This window comes from Leptonychotes weddellii, chromosome 16 (assembly GCF_054177405.1).
Source record: "Leptonychotes weddellii isolate Sample4059 chromosome 16, ASM5417740v2, whole genome shotgun sequence".
Lineage (NCBI taxonomy): Eukaryota > Metazoa > Chordata > Mammalia > Carnivora > Phocidae > Leptonychotes > Leptonychotes weddellii.
The window spans coordinates 39,131,193-39,149,480 of record NC_138384.1 but is presented as its reverse complement, the minus strand read 5'-3'; the positions used below and the strand labels follow the sequence as shown (position 1 = coordinate 39,149,480).

At 35.5% G+C, this 18,288-nt stretch overlaps 2 protein-coding genes across 3 annotated transcripts in view; one reads left to right on the top strand and one right to left on the bottom strand.

Annotated features, from left to right (window-relative positions):
- The window catches only part of ZNF570 (zinc finger protein 570), a 19,809-nt gene extending 3,307 nt beyond the window's left edge, over positions 1–16,502 (top strand). The window contains exons 3-4 of one of the 2 annotated variants that reach the window (XM_081807546.1): positions 10,179–10,208; positions 12,701–16,502. In XM_081807546.1, the coding sequence (XP_081663672.1) occupies positions 10,179–10,208; positions 12,701–14,058 (1,388 nt within the window). In that variant the 3' untranslated portion in view covers positions 14,059–16,502. The remainder of the gene's footprint in view (positions 1–10,178; positions 10,209–12,700) is intronic. The other variant, XM_081807547.1, reaches the window with a different exon arrangement.
- The window catches only part of LOC102750133 (uncharacterized), a 104,898-nt gene that overhangs the window by 4,076 nt on the left and 82,534 nt on the right, over positions 1–18,288 (bottom strand). The window lies entirely within an intron of this gene.

Genomic DNA, 18,288 nt, shown 5'->3' with positions numbered 1-18,288 from the left:
CAAATAAATAAATAAAATCTTTTAAAAAAAAAAAATTATGTTCCTGAGGGGTGCCTGGGTGGCTCAGTTGGTTAAGCATCTGACTCTTGATTTTGGCTCAGGTCATGATCTCAGGGTTGTGAGAGTGAGCCCTGAGTCAGGCTCCCTGCTCAGTGGGGAGTCTGCTTCTTTCTCTCTTTCTGCCCCTCCCCTCACTTTTAGTTTTGTTAATTGTTTGCTGTACAGGTTTTTATGTTGATGTAGTCCCAATAATTTATTTTTGCCTTTATTTCCCTTCCCTCAGGGAACCTGTCTAGAAAAAAGTTGTTACAGCCAGTGTCAGATAAATTACTGTCTGTGCTCTCCTGTAGGATTTTTACAGTTTCAGATCTCACATTTAGATTTTTAATCTATTTTTAGGTTTTTTGGTGTGTGTATGGTTTAAGACAGTGGTCCAGTTTCATTCTTTTACATGTTGCTCTCTAGTTTTCCCAGCACCATTTGTTGAAGACACTGTCTTTTTTCCATCAGATAGTTTTTCCTGCTTTGTCAGAGTTAATTGACCATATATATAATTGTGGTTTTATTTCTGGATTGTCTGTTCTGTTCCATTGATCTATGTGTATATTTTTGTGCTGATACTATACTGTTGGTTTTTTTAAGATTTTATTTATTTATTTATTTATTTTTTTAAAAGATTTTATTTATTTATTTGAGAGAGAGCACATGAGAGTGGGGAGGGTCAGAGGGAGAAGCAGACTCCCTGCCGAGCAGGGAGCCCGATGCGGGACTCGATCCAGGGACTCCAGGATCATGACCTGAGCCGAAGGCAGTCGCTTAACCAACTGAGCCACCCAGGCGCCCTTAAGATTTTATTTTTAAGTAATCTCTACACCCAACATGGCGCTCAAACTTACAATCCCTAGATCAAGAGTTGCCTGCTCCACCAACTGAGCCAGCCAGGTGCCCCTGGTACCATACTGTTTTGATTATAACAGCTTTGTAATATAACTCAAGTCTGGAATTGTGATGCCTCCAGCTTTGCTTTGCTTTTTCAAGGTTGCTTTGTCTATTTGGAGTCTTTTGTGGTTCCATACACATTTTAGGATTATCTGCTCTACTTCTGTGAAAAATGCTGTTGGTATTTTGATAGGGATTGCATTAAATGTATAGATCGCTTTGGTCAATGTAGGCATTTTAACAGTATTTGTTCTTCCAGTCCATGAGCATGGGATGTTTTCTTTGTGTCATCTTCAATTTCTTTCATCAGTGTTTGATAGTTTTCAAAGCACAGGTCTTTCACCTCTTTGGTTAGGTTTATTCCTAGGTGTCTTACTACTTTTGGTGAAATTGTAGATGTGACTGTTTTCTTAATTTCTCTTTCTGCTGTTTCATTTTTGGTGTATGGAAATGCAACAGATTTCTATATATTTTGTATCCTGCAACACTTATAATCACCACTGAATTTGTTTATCAGTTTTAGCAATTTTTTGGTGGAGTCTTTTGAGTTTTCTACATATAGTATGTCATCTAATAGTGAAGGCATCCTTATCGATTGGATGCTTTTTATTTCATTTTGTTGTGTGATGATAGCAGGCATTCTTGTTCACTTTTGGTCTTAAAAGTGCTTTTCATATTTTGAAAGAGTGCTTTCATATTTTGTTATAAATAACCCTGACTTTTAAAGGTTTTTGGTAGATATCTTTTTGTTTCTGTTTTTTAGAGTTTCATTATAGAAGCTTTGGAGTTTTAACAAATGTTTTTCTCTGTAGATGATTAGATGGTTTTTAGTTTTTCATCTGTTAATGTGGTGAATTACATATTACATTTTTTTTTTTTAATTTTTTTAAGGTTTTATTTACTTATTTGTCAGAGAGAGAGAGCACAAGCAGAGGGAGAAGCAGCCTTCCCGCTGAGCAGGGAGCCTGATGCAGGATTCGATCCCGGGACTCCAGGATCATGACCTGAGCCGAAGGCAGTTGCTTAACCAACTGAGCCACCCAGGCGCCCCTACATATTACATTTTTAATGTTGAACTAACTTTGTAGTCCTGAGGCAAACCCATCTTTATATCTTTTTCATTTATGGCTACTTGTTGTTTGCAATAGTTTAGGGTTTTTTGCATCTACGTTAATCAGTAAGTAAGGTTGATGTTCAGTTTTCCCTTCATGTACTCTTCTTGTCAGATTTTGGAATCAAGATACTAGTCTCATAAAATTTATTGGTGGGTATTCCTCTTTTTTGTTCCTTAGAATAATTTGTGTAAAATAAAAATTCTTTGTTTTTTGAATGGTAGAACTTTGTTCACCTTGGCCTGTGATTTTTTTTCTTATGAAAAGAATTTAAACAACTAATTCAATTTGTTATAAGATCCTGTTTCTCCTGTAATCATGGAGTTACAGTATTTTTCTAAGAATTTTTATGACCTATGTAAATATTCAAATTTATTAGATTGAAGTTGTCCATTATCTTCTCTTATCTAAAGTTGGCAGTGTATATAATTATGACCTCTTTTTTCTTCCAAAAAGGGAGAAACAAATTTTTCCATGGATTTATCTTTTTTTTTTTTTTTTTGTATTTTCAGACATTTTTCACTTCACTGATCCTCTCTAATTTATTTTTTTAAAAATTTCATGTGGGTGCTTGGGTGGCTCAGTCAGTTGAGCATCTCCCTTCTGCTCAGGATCCTAGGGTCCTGGGATCAATCCCCACATCAGGCTCTCTGCTCAGTGGGGAGCCTGCTTCTCCATCTCTTCTGCCTGCTTCTCCCCCTGCTTGTGCTCTCTCTCTGTCAAATAGATAAATAAAAATCTTTAAAATTTTTTCATATATTTCTCTTCTTTATTATTTAATTCTTCCTATGTTTGTTTATGCTATCCCTACTTTTTTTTTCACTTTTAAAGTTAGATAATTCATTGTTTTTGAGACTTTCTCTTTTTTTTTTTTTTAAAGATTTTATTTATTTATTTGAGAGAGAGAGAGAGAGAATGAGAGAGAGAGCATGAGGTGGGGAGGGTCAGAGGGAGAAGCAGACTCCCAGCCGAGCAGGGAGCCTGATGTGGGACTCGATCCCGGGACTCCAGGATCATGACCTGAGCCGAAGGCAGTCGCTTAACCAACTGAGCCACCCAGGCGCCCCGAGGCTTTCTCTTTTCTATTATAAGCACTTAAGACTATTAGGAATAGGGGCACCTGACTGGCTCCCTCAGTGGAGCATGTGACTCTTTGGGATTGTGAGTTCAAGCCCTATACTGGGTATAGTGATTACTTAGAAATAAAATCTTTTTTTTTTTAAGACTATATTAGGACTGTATTTCACATATTTTGGTAGGTTGCATTTTTGTTATCATGTATATCTAAGCATTTTCTAATTTCCATTAAGTTTTTTTCGGACCCATGAATTACTTGGAATTTTTAGGTTCCAAATTCAAGTTTTTTGTTTAACTGCACTGTGGTTAGAGAATATGGTCTATTTAACTCAAATTCTTTAAAACTTATTTTATGTCTCAGTGGTTAATTTTGGTAAATAGTTGGTGTGTCCTAGGAAATAATATGTTTCTGGTTGTGTAATATACAGCATTTGATATATGTTCCTTGGATTAGCTCATTAATTTTGCTATCAAATCTTCTGTATCCTTATTGATTTAAAAAGAAAATCTCTGCGAAGTCAATTATAGGAAGACATGTTAAAAAACTCTGATGATGAATACATAAATTTTTTTGGTAATTCTGACTACTGATTTTTTATATTTTGAAACTATTTTATTAGGTCACATGTTTTTGGAATTGTTTTATCTTTCTGGTAAATTCTTCCATATATTATTGTTACCCTCTTAAAATCTAGTGATGATTTTTCCCTTAACTATATTGCTTGATATTAGCTATACTAGCCTTCTTTTGTTAATACTTCCTTGGTGTAGTTTCTCTATCCCTATACTCCCTTACTTTCTGTGTTTGTCTCGTAAAGAGTATATATAGCTAAAGAGTTTTTTAGTCTACTTTGATAATCTGTATCTTTTAACTAAATGATGATAGTCAGTTACATATTTTGGTATTACTAATAGAACTGGACTTATTTCCACATCTCATTTTTTTATAAATTCTTTTTCTATTTTTTCCTTGTTTCTTGACTTTTACTCCATCTGCTAATTTGAAAGTTAAACAGTCTATTTCTATTCTTCTATTAGTTAGCTTAGAAAATTTAACATTTATGGGGCGCCTTGGCTAGTTCAGGCAGTAGGATGTGACTCTTGATCTTAGGGTTGTAAATTTGAGCCTCAGGTTGGGTGTAGAGATTACTGAAAAACAAAATCTTTAAAAAAAAGTTAACGTTTATAGTCACCTTAACAAAGTCTAAAGTTAATCCTTACCTTTATTTTCCTCCCTTAAAAATATAAGAACCTTAGAATGTTTTAATTTCACTTACCCTCTTTTCAGTTATTTCTTTTAATCCCATAAATGATTATTTTGTTTTATGAAGTTACAAAATTAGACCATTATTTTGTTTAGTTAGTGTTGTTTAGATTTACCCATGTTTCATTTTCTTCATTCACCATTCCTTTTTATATCCCAGAACTTCTTCCTGTATTAATTCCTTTATCACTAAATATACTATTTATACAAACTATTTTGTTATTATTAATTTGTTCATTTGTTTTGTATACTTATTTTGCTTTCATGCATGTAAGAATCTTAAATATATGCACGCATAAATTGACAGTTACTAGTTTTATCAGTACCTTAAAGATACCACTCCATACTTTTCTGGCTTCTATTGTTGCTATTGAGATGTCAGTATATTGTTCAGTAGCATTAAGTACATTCATATTGTTTTGCTACAATCACCAGAATCTTTCCACAGAACTCTTTTCATCTTGTAAGACTGAAACTCTATATGCACTAGACAGTAATTCTCCATTCTCCCCTTCCCTAGTCCCTGGCAACCACCATTCCACCTTCTTTCTATGAATTTCATTATTCTACATACCTCATATAAGTGGAGTCATACAGCATTTGTCTTTTTGTGACTGGCTTATTTTACATGGGATAATGTCTTCAAAGTTGAATCATGTTGTAGCATGTGTCACAATTTCCTCCTTTTTAAAAGTGGAATAACATTCGATTGTATGTATATACCACATTTTGTTTATCCATCCATTTAATGACAGACACTTTGGTTGCTTCCATCTTTAGCTATTGTAAATAATGCTCCTATGAACATAGGAGCACAAATACTTTTTTGAGACCTTGCTTTCAATTTTTTTGGGTATATACTTAGAAATTGCTGGATCTTATTTTTAATTTTTGAGGAACTGCCATACTGTTTTCCACGGAGGCTCTCCCATTTTACATTCTCACCAACAGTGCCAAGGGTTCCAATTTCCCCACATTTTCATCATCACCTGTTACTTTCTTTCTTTCTTTCTTTTTTAATAGTAGCCATCCTAATGAGTATGAAGTAGCATCTTGTGGTTTTGATTTGCATTTCCCTAATGATTAATGATGTTGAACATCTTTTCATCCTTGTTGGCCATTTGTATATCTTCTTTGGAAAAATGTCTGTTCAAGTCCTTTGCCTATTTTTTAATTGTGTTCTTGTTCAGTTGTAGGAGTTCTTTATATATTCTGGATATATATGCATTTTCAGATGCATGATTTGCAGATGTTTTCTCCCATTCTGTGGGTTGCCTTCTTACTTTGTTGATTATAACCTTTAATGCATAAAAGATTTGAATTTTCATGAAATTCAGTTTTACTTTTCCTTTGGTGCCTATGCTTTATGATATTATAACCAAGAAGTCATTGCTAAATTCAATGTCATGAGGATTTTTCCCTATGTTTGCAACTAAAAGTATTTTAGTTTTAGGTTTTACATTTAGGTCTTTGATCCATTTGGGTTAACTTTTGTATATGATGTAAAGAAAGAGCCCAGCTTTATTGTTTTGCATGTGGATATCCAATTTTCTCAGCACCATTTGTTGAAAAGCCTGTCCTTTCCCCATTGAATGGTCTTGACACCCTTATCATCTGTTTGTCTTCTTTGGAAAAAAATGTCTATTCATGTCTTTTGCCCATTTCTGAATTGGATTATTTGTTTTTTGGGTTTTGAGTTTGGTAAGTTATTTATAGATTTTGAATATTAACGCTTTATCAGATAGGTCATTTGCAAATATCATCTCCAGTAGGTTGCCTTTTAGTTTTGTTGATTGTTTCCTTTGCTGTGCACAAGTTTTTTATTTTGATCAAGTCCCAAGAGTTTTTTTTGTTTTTGTTTCCCTTGCCTCAGGGCATATCTAGTAAGAAGTTGCTATGGCTGATGTCAAAGAGGTTACTGCCCATGTTCTTCTCTAGGATTTTAATGGTTTCCTGTCTCATATTTAGGTTTTCCTCCATTTTGGATTTATTTTTGTGTATGATATAAGAAAATGGTCCAGTTTTCCCAACACCATTTGTTGAAGAGACTGTCTTTTTTCCATTGGATATTCTTTCCTGCTCTGTCGAAGATTAATTGACCATATAGTAGTGGGTTCATTTCTGGATTTTTTATTCTGTTCTGTTGATCTGTATGTCTATTTTTGTGCCAGTACCATGCTGTCTTGATCACTACACTTTGTAATATAACTTGAAGTCCAGAATTGTGATGCCTCCAGCTTTGCTTTTCTTTTTCAAGATTGCTTTGTCTATTCGGGGTCTTTTGTGTTTCCATACAAATTTTAGGATTGTTCTAGCTCTGTGAAAAATGCTGTTGGTATTTTGATAGGGATTGCATTAAATCTATAGATTACTTTGGGTAATATAGACATTTTAGCAATATTTATTCCTCTAATCCATGAGTATGGAATGTTTTTCCATTTCTTTGTGTCATCTTTAATTTCTTTCATCAGTGTTTTATACTTTTTAGGTACAGGTCTTTCACCTCTTTGGATAGGTTTATTCCTAGGTATTTTATGGTTTTTGGTACAATTGTCAAAGGGTTTGATTCCTTGATTTCTCTTTCTGCTGCTTCATTATTGGTATATAGAAATGCAACAGATTTCTTTCTTTTTTTCCTTCCAAGATTTTATTTAAGTTCAAGTTAGTTAACATATACTCTAGTATTACTTTCAGGAGTAGAATTTAGTGGTTCATCACTTTCATGTAACACCCAGTGCTCATCACAAGTGCCCTCCTTAATGCCCATCACCCATTTAGCCCATCTCCCCCACCCATCTGTCCTCCAGCAACCCTCAGTTTGTTCTCTGTAGTTAAGAGACTCCTGGGGCTCCTGGATGGCTTAGTTGGTTGAGCATCTGACTCTTGATCTTGGCTCAGGTCTTGATCTCACAGTTGTGGGTTTGAGCTCCACACTGGGTTCTGTACTGGGCATGGAGCCTACTTAAAAAAAAAGGGAGAGAGAGAGTCTCTTATGATTTGCCTCTCTCTCTGTTTTTATTTTATTTTCCCTTCCCCTATGTTCATCTCTTTGTTTCTTAAATTCCACATTTGGGTGAAATCATATGGTATTTGTCTTTCTCTGACTTATTTCACTTAGCATAATGCAGTCTAGTTCCATCCCTGTCATTGCACATAGCAAGATTTCATTCTTTTTGGTGACTGGGTAATATTCCATTATATATATATATATATATATATATATATATACCACATCTTTCTTATCCATTCATCAGTCGATGGACATGTGGGCTCTTTCCATAATTTGGCTATTGTTGATAGTGCTACTGTAAACATTGGGGTGCATGTATCCCTTCAAATTTGTAGTTTTGTATCCTTTGGATAAATACCTAATAGTGCAATTGCTAGGTCGTACGGTAGTTCTGTTTTTAACTTTTTGAGGAACCTCCATACTGTTTTCCAGAGTGGTTGTACCAGTTTGCATTCCCACCAACAGTGTAAGAGGGTTCCCCTTTCTCCACATTCTTGCCAACATCTGTTGTTTCCTGAGTTGTTAGTTTAGCAATTCTGACAGGTATGAGGTGGTATCTCATTGTGGTTTTGATTTGTGTTTCCCTGATGATAAGTGATGTTAAGCATTGTTTCATATGTCTCTTAGCCACTAATGCAACAGATTTCTATACATTTATTTTGCCCTGTGACTCTACTGAATTCATGTATCAATTCTAGCAATTTTTTGGTGGAGTCTTTTAGATTTTCTATATAGAGTATCATATCATCTGCAAATACTGAAAGTTTGACTTCTTCCTAATGATTTGGATGCCTTTTATTTCTTTGTGTTGTCTGACTGCTATGGCTAGGACTTCCCGTACTATGTTAAATAACAGTGGTGAGAGGGGCATATGGATGGTACAGTCAGTTAAGTGTCCGACTCCTGGTTTCATCTTAGGTCATGGTCTCAGGGTTATGAGATAGAGCCCCATGTTGGGCTCTGCACTCAGTGTGGAGTCTACTTAAGTCTCTCTCTGCCCCTCCCACTCGTGCTCTCTAATAAATAAATAAATCTTTAAAAAAAATAACAGTGGTGAGAGTGGACATCCCTGTCTTATTCCTAACTGTAGTGGAAGAGCGCTGTTTTTCCCTATTGAGGATGATAATAGCTGGGTTTTTCATATATGTTGGCACCCTTATCAAAAGTCATTTGACTATACATGTGAGGGCTTATTTTGGGGCTTTCTATTTTCTATTAGTCTGTATGTCTATCTTTATGGCAGTATCAGACTGTTTTGATTACTGTAGTTTGTAGAAATTTCTGAAATCAGGAAGTGTGAGACTTTGTTCTTCCTTTTCCAGATTTGTTCTGGAACTTTGATCTTCCCTTTCAGGATTATTTTCACTATTTGGGGTCTATTGATTTTCCATATGAATTTTTGCATCAATTTTTCTTATTTCTGGAAAAAAATAACATCATTGGGATTTGATAGGGATTGCACTGAATCTGTAGATAGCTTTAGGTAGTATGGACATCTTAGCAATATTAATGTTCTAATCCATGAATTCAGGATATCTCCATTTATTTACATATTATTTGATTTCTTTCAGCAATGTTTTGTAGTTTTCACTATACAAGTCTTTCACCGCCTTGATTAATTCCTGTTTTATTCTTTTTTATGCTATTGTAAATAGAGTTGTTTTCTTAATTTCCTTTTCAGATTGTTCATTGTTCATGTATAGAAATGCAACTGATTTGGGTGTGTTGACTTTGTATCCTGCTACTTTGCCGAATTTGTTTATTAGTTCTAATGGGTGGTGGGGGCATGTGGAGTCTTTAGTATTTCTAATACAAGAGAATGTCATCTACAAACACATAATTTTACTTCTTCCTTTATAATTTGGATTTTTAAAATTTATTTTTCTTGACTAATTGTTCTGGCTAGAACATCCGTACTATATTGACTAGAAGTGGTGAAAGTATGCATTCTTGCCTTGCTTCTGGAAATCTTAGAGGAAAGCTTTCAGTCTTTCACCATTAAATATGATTTTAGCTATGGGCTTTTCATATATGGCTTGTATTATGTTGAAGTAGTTTCCTTCTATTGCCAGTTTGTTGAGTGTTTTTATCATGAAAGGGTGTTGGATTTTTTTTTTTTTAAGATTTTATTTATTTATTTGACAGACACAGCGAGAGAGGGAATACAAGCAGGGGGAGTGGGAGAGGGAGAAGCAGGCTTCCCGCTGAGCAGGGAGCCTGATGTGGGGCTCGATCCCAGGACCTGGAATCATGACCTGAGCCGAAGGCAGACGCTTAATGACTGAGCCACCCAGGCGCCCCAAGGGTGTTGGATTTTTGTCAAATGCTTTTTCTGCACCAATTGAAATGATCATGTTTTTTTCCTTCATTCTATTAATGTGTGTTACATTAATTTTTGCTGAACCATCCTTGCATTCCAGCAATAAATTCCACTTGGTCATGGTGTATAATCCATATAATATGGTGTTGAATTCAGTTTGCTAGTATTTGTTGATGTTTTTTACATCAATTCTCATAAGAGATATTGGTCTCTAGTTTTCTTATGGTATCTTAGTCTGGCTTTGGTATCAGAGTAATGATGGCCTCATAGAAGGAGTTTGGAAGTCTTCACTCCTCTTCATTTCTTTGGAAAAGTTTGAGGAGGATTTGTGTGAGTTCTTTAAATGTGTGATAGAATTCACCACAGACCTATGTGGTCCTAGGCCTTTTCTTGTTAGAAGATTTTGGATTACTGATTCAGTCAACTTACATTAACAGCTATACATTTCCCTTTTAGCACGGCTTTTGATGCATCCCATAATTTTTGGTATGTTATATTTTTATTTCCATTGGTTTCAAGATAGCTTGTGATATCTTCTTTGACCCATTGGTTGTTTCAGTGTTTAATTTCCACATATTTGTGGATTTTTTCCAGTTTTCATTTTGCTATTTATTGCTAGTTTCATTTTATTATGATTGAGAAAGATAATTTGTATGATTTCAATCTTTTAAAATTTATTAATGCATCTTTTATGGACAACACATAGTCTATCCTAGATACATGTTTACTTTTTTGATATACTTTAGGATTTAAAAAAATTCTTACAGTCAGTTTGCCAAACTGCAAAATCTGAGAGAACAGTCTACACAAGAGTGTGCTTATTTCAGACACCAACTGCAAGTTTGGATCTTCAGGGCCACACTCATTTCTGACATGCTGGCTACTGCTAAGGGAGTACCTGCAGTAACCCTCACGTTTGATAATTCACAACAGTGACTCACAGAGGTCAGGAAAGAACTATATTATGATTACAGTTTTATTTTAACAAAAGATACAAAGAACCAGCCAAAAGTAAAGACACCAAGAGCAAGGTCTGCAAGAGCTGCAAACACAAAGGGGCCCTCCAGACATTTCAGTGTTCAAAAGAATAGGCTCTCAAGAGAGCATCATTGTACAGGGTTGTTTGTGTTTCGGTTTCATTATGTAGGCATGATTGAGTGAGTCATTGCCCAGTGCCCAACATGATTCAATCACCAGCCTCATTCCCTTCCCAAAAGTCAAACTGATATCATGGTGGCTCAAAGCACCAACCCTTTAAGTCACGTGGTTGGTCTTTCTGGCATGGCTGGCCTCCATCCTAAATCATCACATTAGCAAAAACTATATAGGGGCATGTCATGAGTCATAAACTATAGTTACAAACTAGCAGATGTGGTCCAAGGGGCTCACTATGAATAACAGTGACACTCCTTCCAGGAATATAGAGGATTTAGAAAAAAAAAAAAAGAACACCTAAAGTAATTTACAAAACGTGGAAATGAATAACAATGAAAACACTAACTGCCAAAATTGTAGGACACAACCTATGTAGTAGAGGGTAGTAGTGCAGCTTCAAGTACATTTATCAAGAAAAACAAAAACCTGGGGTGCCTGGGTGGCTCAGTTGTTAAGCGTTTGCCTTTGGCTCAGGTCATGATCCCAGGGTCCTGGGATCGAGCCCCACATCGGGCTCCCTGCTTGGCGGGAAGCCTGCTTCTCCCTCTCCCACTCCCCCTGCTTGTGTTCCCTCTCTCACTGTGTTTCTCTCTTTGTCAAATAAATAAATAAAACCTTAAAAAAAAAAAAACCTTAAATTTATTATATTCAAAACTGAATTCCAGATCTTCCATCTCTCTCCACCTAAACCTGCTGTGCCCAATGGCCTTCCCTTTCACTGCTGATGGCTAATCCATCCTGCCATTGCTCAGACCGTAAAACTTGATGGCTTGCTTATCTCATTTTTCTGTTACATTTCATATCCAATCTGTCAGGATATCCTCTTGGCATTTCCTACAATATATACCTAGAATCTGACCATCTCGCTATACCTCCATTGATAGCTCCTTGGTCTGGTTACTTATCATCTTCACCTGGATTACTAAAATCATAGGTCCCCTTGCTTCTTCCCTATTTGCCACCTTTCAGTATATTTATTAAATTGTAAATAGATATCACTCCTCTACTCCACAAACACTTCAGTAGTTCTCTATCCCACTCAGGGTAAGAGCCAAATTCCTTAGAAAGCATATAAAGCTTAAATAATCTTTTTTCTCCTGACTTCATCTACTACACCTCTCCAGCAACACTGGCCTTCTTGCTATTCTTCAAACATAGCAAACATGCTTCTACTTTTAGTCTGTTTCCTTTGCCTAGAATGCTCTTTCTCCATATAACTAAGTGACAAACTTCTTCACTTCCTTCAAATCTTTGCTTAAATGTTAACTTACTAATTATTCCTACCTCTTGCTTCACCAACATTCCTAATCTCTTTTACCCTGCCTTTCATTTTCTGTAGCACTCAATTTACTCATTTAGCATTTATTTTCTATCTCTCCTAAGAATATAAGGTCCACAAAGGTAAGGATCTTTGTTTTGTTTACTATAATATCAAAAGCATTTAGGAGAATATATGGCACAAGTTTCAATGAATATTCTTGAAAGAAGCAACTATAAAAATGGAGGTTATTTCACTGCCTATGTTATTCATACATGCATAAAATTATAACCAAGTCCTTCCCCCTCTATAATTCCTTATTGACCTGAGATTTACCTTACTGACTTTCTTAAAATTCTATTCATTCCTCCTCAAGTTTCTGTGTGACCTATTTTCAGTTTCTTGCAAACATCAGAATTACAAAAGCAAATGTTTTTGTAGTTTTATTTAATTAATTAATTAATTATTTATTAAATTCACATACTTCACTTTATGAATGTACTTTCACAAATGTTCCTTCTGGTACATGATAGAAGAGACATTTTTTTAAATTACTGTTTTTCAGGCTGGGAATCTATGTGTGAGACTGAAGAATTAACTTCAAAGCAGGACATTTATGAAGCACAATCATCACAGAAGATAACAGAAAAACTCACAAGCTATGGCCTTGAGTATTCCAGTTTGAGAGAAGAATGGAAATGCGAGGGCCATTTTGAGAGACAGCCAGTAAATCAGAAAGCATGTTTCAAGGAAGAGACAATCACTCATGAAGAAGCCCTCGTTAATAAAAGAGCACAAGAATATAACAAATCTTGGGGAAGTTTCCATCCGAACACACTGCTTCATACACAACAGATAATCACCAAAGAGGAGAAAGTACATAAGCATGATACACATAAGAAAAGCTTTAAAAAAAATTTAATGGCCATTAAGCCCAAGAGTATCTATACAGAGAAGAGACTCTTGAAATGTAATGACTGTGAAAAAGTCTTTAGCCAGAGCTCATCTCTTACACTTCATCAAAGAATTCATACTGGAGAGAAACCATATAAATGTGTAGAATGTGGAAAAGCCTTCAGCCAGAGATCAAATCTTGTTCAACATCAGAGGATTCATACTGGAGAGAAACCCTATGAATGTAAGGAATGTAGGAAAGCCTTCAGTCAGAATGCACACCTTGTTCAACATCTGAGAGTTCATACTGGAGAAAAACCTTATGAATGCAAGGTGTGTAGGAAAGCCTTTAGCCAGTTTGCTTACCTTGCTCAACATCAGAGAGTTCATACTGGAGAGAAACCTTATGAATGTATTGAATGTGGGAAAGCATTTAGCAATAGATCATCCATTGCTCAACACCAGAGAGTTCATACTGGTGAGAAACCATACGAATGTAATGTCTGTGGGAAAGCATTTAGCCTTCGTGCATACCTTACTGTACACCAGAGAATACATACTGGAGAGAGACCCTATGAATGTAAGGAATGTGGGAAGGCTTTCAGCCAGAATTCACATCTTGCTCAACATCAGAGAATTCATACTGGAGAAAAACCTTATAAATGTCAAGAATGTAGGAAAGCATTCAGCCAGATTGCCTACCTTGCCCAACATCAAAGAGTTCATACTGGAGAAAAACCCTATGAATGTATTAAATGTGGGAAGGCTTTTAGCAATGACTCATCCCTTACTCAACATCAGAGAGTTCATACTGGAGAGAAGCCTTATGAATGTAACGTTTGTGGAAAGGCTTTTAGTTACTGTGGATCCCTTGCCCAACATCAGAGAATTCATACTGGAGAGAGACCTTATGAATGTAAGGAATGCAAGAAAACTTTCAGGCAGCATGCACACCTTGCTCATCATCAGAGAATCCATCTTGGGGAGTCCCTCTCACCACCCAATCCAGTCAATCACCAAGTCCTCTAGACACTATCTCATAAATATTTCCAGAATTTATACTCTTTTCTCTTATCTCAAATGTTGTTGCCCTAGTCTAAGATTCATCTCACCTGCATCACCATGCTGTAGCTTTCTAACAGGTCTTCCTGTATCAACTTTTGGTCCCTTTAAATTCATTTCCTGTCATGCCCCAAGCTGATTTTTTTGAGTGTAAGAATACATCACTGCCTCCAATTAAAACTTTTTTGGGGCTTACTATTGTTCTTAAGCTAATATCCACAGTCTTAAAATTGTCTATGAGGCACTTCATTATCTGGTTCTATACCTTTCAGCCTTATTTTATTCCAGTCTCCTTCTCTGAGCACTAGGCACTTCCCAGGACTAAGAGCTTAGATTCTGGAAAATCATAGCTCTACCACTACTGTGGTATTATGTGACTTTGAGTAATTTGTTTCTTATCTAAACCTCAGGGTTTTCTTTAATTCTTAAAATAGGGATAATAAAGGATACTGTATTGTAGAAATGTGATTATTAAATGAAATAGTATCTGTTGTAGATTGATGCATATTAATAAATTTGCATGTAAAGTGCTTCACATAGCACATCAAACATAGCAGATATTCAATAAATCATTAATAGCTAACATGTATTGAGTGCCTACTATGCACCAGGCACTGTTCTACATACTCAACATATATTAACTCACTTACTCCTCCCAGCTAGAACAAGATTCCTCAGTGGACAAAGGAGAACATCCCTGGGAAGCAGCAGGTCAGAACTGAGAAAACCCCCAAATTTTAGAAACTTAAGTGGGAGTCTTCATACTCTAGATAAGTAATCAATATAGACACAAGTAGTAGACCTACACCTACAACCAGTTTTAGGAAGTTTCTAAAGAGAATTGGATAAACCAATCAATATAAAGAAAATGAGGATTCACAGAGAGGAATATAGAACTCAATTTAGATCAAGAAAAAGAACAGAGTATCACAATTAACTCCAAAAAAAAAGGCACCAGGCCCAGGCAATTGTATTGGGTGAATCTAGGTAAATTTAAGAAGTATTTAAATTGTTCCATACCACAGAAAAAGTATAAAGTTTGTAAAATTTTTAACCAGTGGCTGTAAAATTGAAATGAAAAGGGGATTGAGGGAAAAAAGTTACAGACAAATATATATAGGCTTTTACATATTTGAAATATATGCTTCCACTCATTCAGTGAATATTGAGTAGCTACCATTTGCTGGACACTGTTTTAGATATGAGGAGACAATAGTGACCAATACTAAGACTATGTCCTCATGGAGTTATTTAAAGTTATTTAAAGCTGAAATTCAAATTGTTTATAGTTAAATATAAAACAATAGATTCTCTAGACTCAGCAAAATGAAGAATAATAAACTGAGGAGTAGCATATAATCTAGGCTGAAGAGACTCAGGATAATAATGTTATGTTATTCCTAATTTACAAATTCTCTGCAATTAGAACCAAAATTCCTCAGGTCTTTTTGCCCTTTAATTTCACAACTTTGTTCTGAAATTCATCTATGAAGTGTGAATTCTTAAGACAGCAAGAAAATTGTTGAATCTGACCTACTTGTAGAAATTCTGCATATGATAAAGATGGTTTATACCTGTAAATAAAGGATGGATTTGGGTTTATTAGGATAATTGTATCCATTACAGTAAGGGAAATGCAAATAAAACCACAGTGAAGTATGTCAAAATCATCATATTGGCAAAAGCGTTATAGAGCCAATTATTGGAAAGATGTGGAGCAGTAGGAATGTTCATACAGTGTTATTGGAAGTAGTTGTATTTAGGATAATTTAGCAATATCTAGTAAAGTTGAAAATGTGGTTACTCTCTAACCCAGCAGTTCCATACTTAAACCTCTTATAGTCTCTCCTCATGTGTTTAGGGTGATGTACATGAAAGTCTATTTCAGCATTATCTGAGAATGAAAAGTTTAAAGCAATCAAAATAACCATTAGGGTGAATGTAAGTTATAGCCCAAGTTAAAAGGAATGAAGTAGAGATACTTCTTTCAACATGGATAAATCTAAAAAAAAAACCAAAAAACAAAAAACAAACATGAATAAATGTTAAAACAATATTAATGAAATTGAACTAGAGAGTATTTTGTATGAGATGGTACCACTTATATAAAGTTTGAAAATATGCAAATTGATGCTATGGGTATATGGCTAAATACCATATAGATTTAATGTTACAACATTCGTGGAAATAATAATTAAATCCAAAACAGTGGTGACATCTGTCTGTAGGGGGAGAAAAATGAGATTGAGAAAAGGATGCAAAGGGAGATACCTTTTAATCATTTACTTCTTTAAAAAATAAGCAAATATGGCCAATTCTTATAAATTGATAGAGCTGGTTGTTGGTTTATAGATAGGTTCTTATTCTCTGTATCTTTCATAATAAAAAAAAATAAAGAACATTTAAATATTTGCTTTTGTCAGGTTATTTCCTTACTATACCTCAGGCATGACTCTGGTGTTCCCATCCATATTCACCATTCTCTTCAGAGAGAAGCTGACATATAATTGATCATATAGTTTTTCTCTTCATTTTTTTAATGTAGCACATTACATTGATTTTTTTTTTTTAAAGATTTTATTTATTTGAGAGAGAGAGAATGAGAGACAGAGAGCACGAGAGGGAAGAGGGCAGAGGGAGAAGCAGACCCCCTGATGAGCAGGGAGCCCGATGTGGGACTTGATCCCGGGACTCCAGGATCATGACCTGAGCCGAAGGCAGTCGCCTAACCAACTGAGCCACCCAGGCGCCCTGATTTTTTTTTTTTTTAAGTAGGTTCCACACCCAGTGTGGGGCCCAATGCCAGGCTTGAACTCATGACCCTGAGATCAAGACCTGAGCTGAGATCAAGACTTGGAGGCTTAACCAATTGAGCCACCCAGGTGCCTAACATTACATTGATTTTTACAGGTTGTACCACCCTCACAGGACTGGGATAAATTCCATTTGGTCATAGCATATAGTTCTTTTACTAGGTTGCTGAATTCACTAGCATGTTATTATTGCTAGTATTGTGTTGAGGATCTTCATATCTATTTTCATTTGTATTCACAAGGGATACTGGCTTGTAGTTTTTTTTTTTTTCCTTGTATTGTCTCCCCCCCAACTTTTTGTTTTTTAAACATTTTATTTATTTATTTGATAGAGACACAGTGAGAGAGGGAACACTGGCAGGGGGAGTGGGAGAGGGAGAAGCAGGCTTCCCGCTGAGCAGGGAGCCTGATGCGGGGCTCGATCCCAGGACCCTGGGATCATGACCTGAGCCGAAGGCAGATGCTTAATGACTGAGCCACCCAGGTGCCCCCTTTTTTTCCTCTTTTTTTTTTTGGCTTTAATAACAAGGTAATGTTGACCTCATAGAATGAGTTTGGAGGTGATTCCTCTAGTTCAAGTTTTGGGAGAGTTTGAGGAGGATTGGTGTTAATTCTTTAAATGTTTGGAAGAATTCACCAGTGAAGCTATCTGGACCTGGGCTTTTCTTTGTTAGGAGGCTTTTGCTTAATGATTTAATTTCCTTTTTTTGTTATAGGTCTGTTTGGATTTTCTATTTCTTCTTGCGTTGTTTTTGTAGTTGTGTATTTCTAGGGGTATATTTCTAGTTTTCCCATTTCATCAAGATTATCAGATTGCTTAGCCTACAATTGCTATAGTATTCTCCTATAATCCTTTTTATTTCTGTAAAATTGGTAAAGTCCCTACTTTCACTTCTGATTTTAGTAATTTGAGTCTTCTCTCTCTTGTCTGTTTTAATAGTCAATTGCCAAAAGTTTTTCAATTTTGCTGTTATTTTCAAGGAACCAACTCCTGGGTTTGTTGATCTTTATTTATAATGTTTTGTTTATCTGTGCTCTAATCTTTATTATTTCCATTCTTCTCACAGCTTTGGGTTTAAATTGTTCTTTTTTTCTAATTCCATATTATATAAAGTTAAGTTATTGATTTGAGATCTTTCTTTTTTAAAATGTAAATGTTTACAGCAATAAATTTCTCTTAGCACTGATTTGGATGCATTCTGTAAGTGTTGGTATGTTATGTTTTTCAGTTTGTCTCAAGATCTTTTGTGATTTCTCTTGTGATTTATTCTTTGATGCACTGGTTAAAAGTCTTTAATTTCCGCACATTTGTGGATTTTCCACTTCTCCTGCTATTGTTTTCTGGTTTCATTCCACTGGGCCCACTACATCCTATAACTTTTGG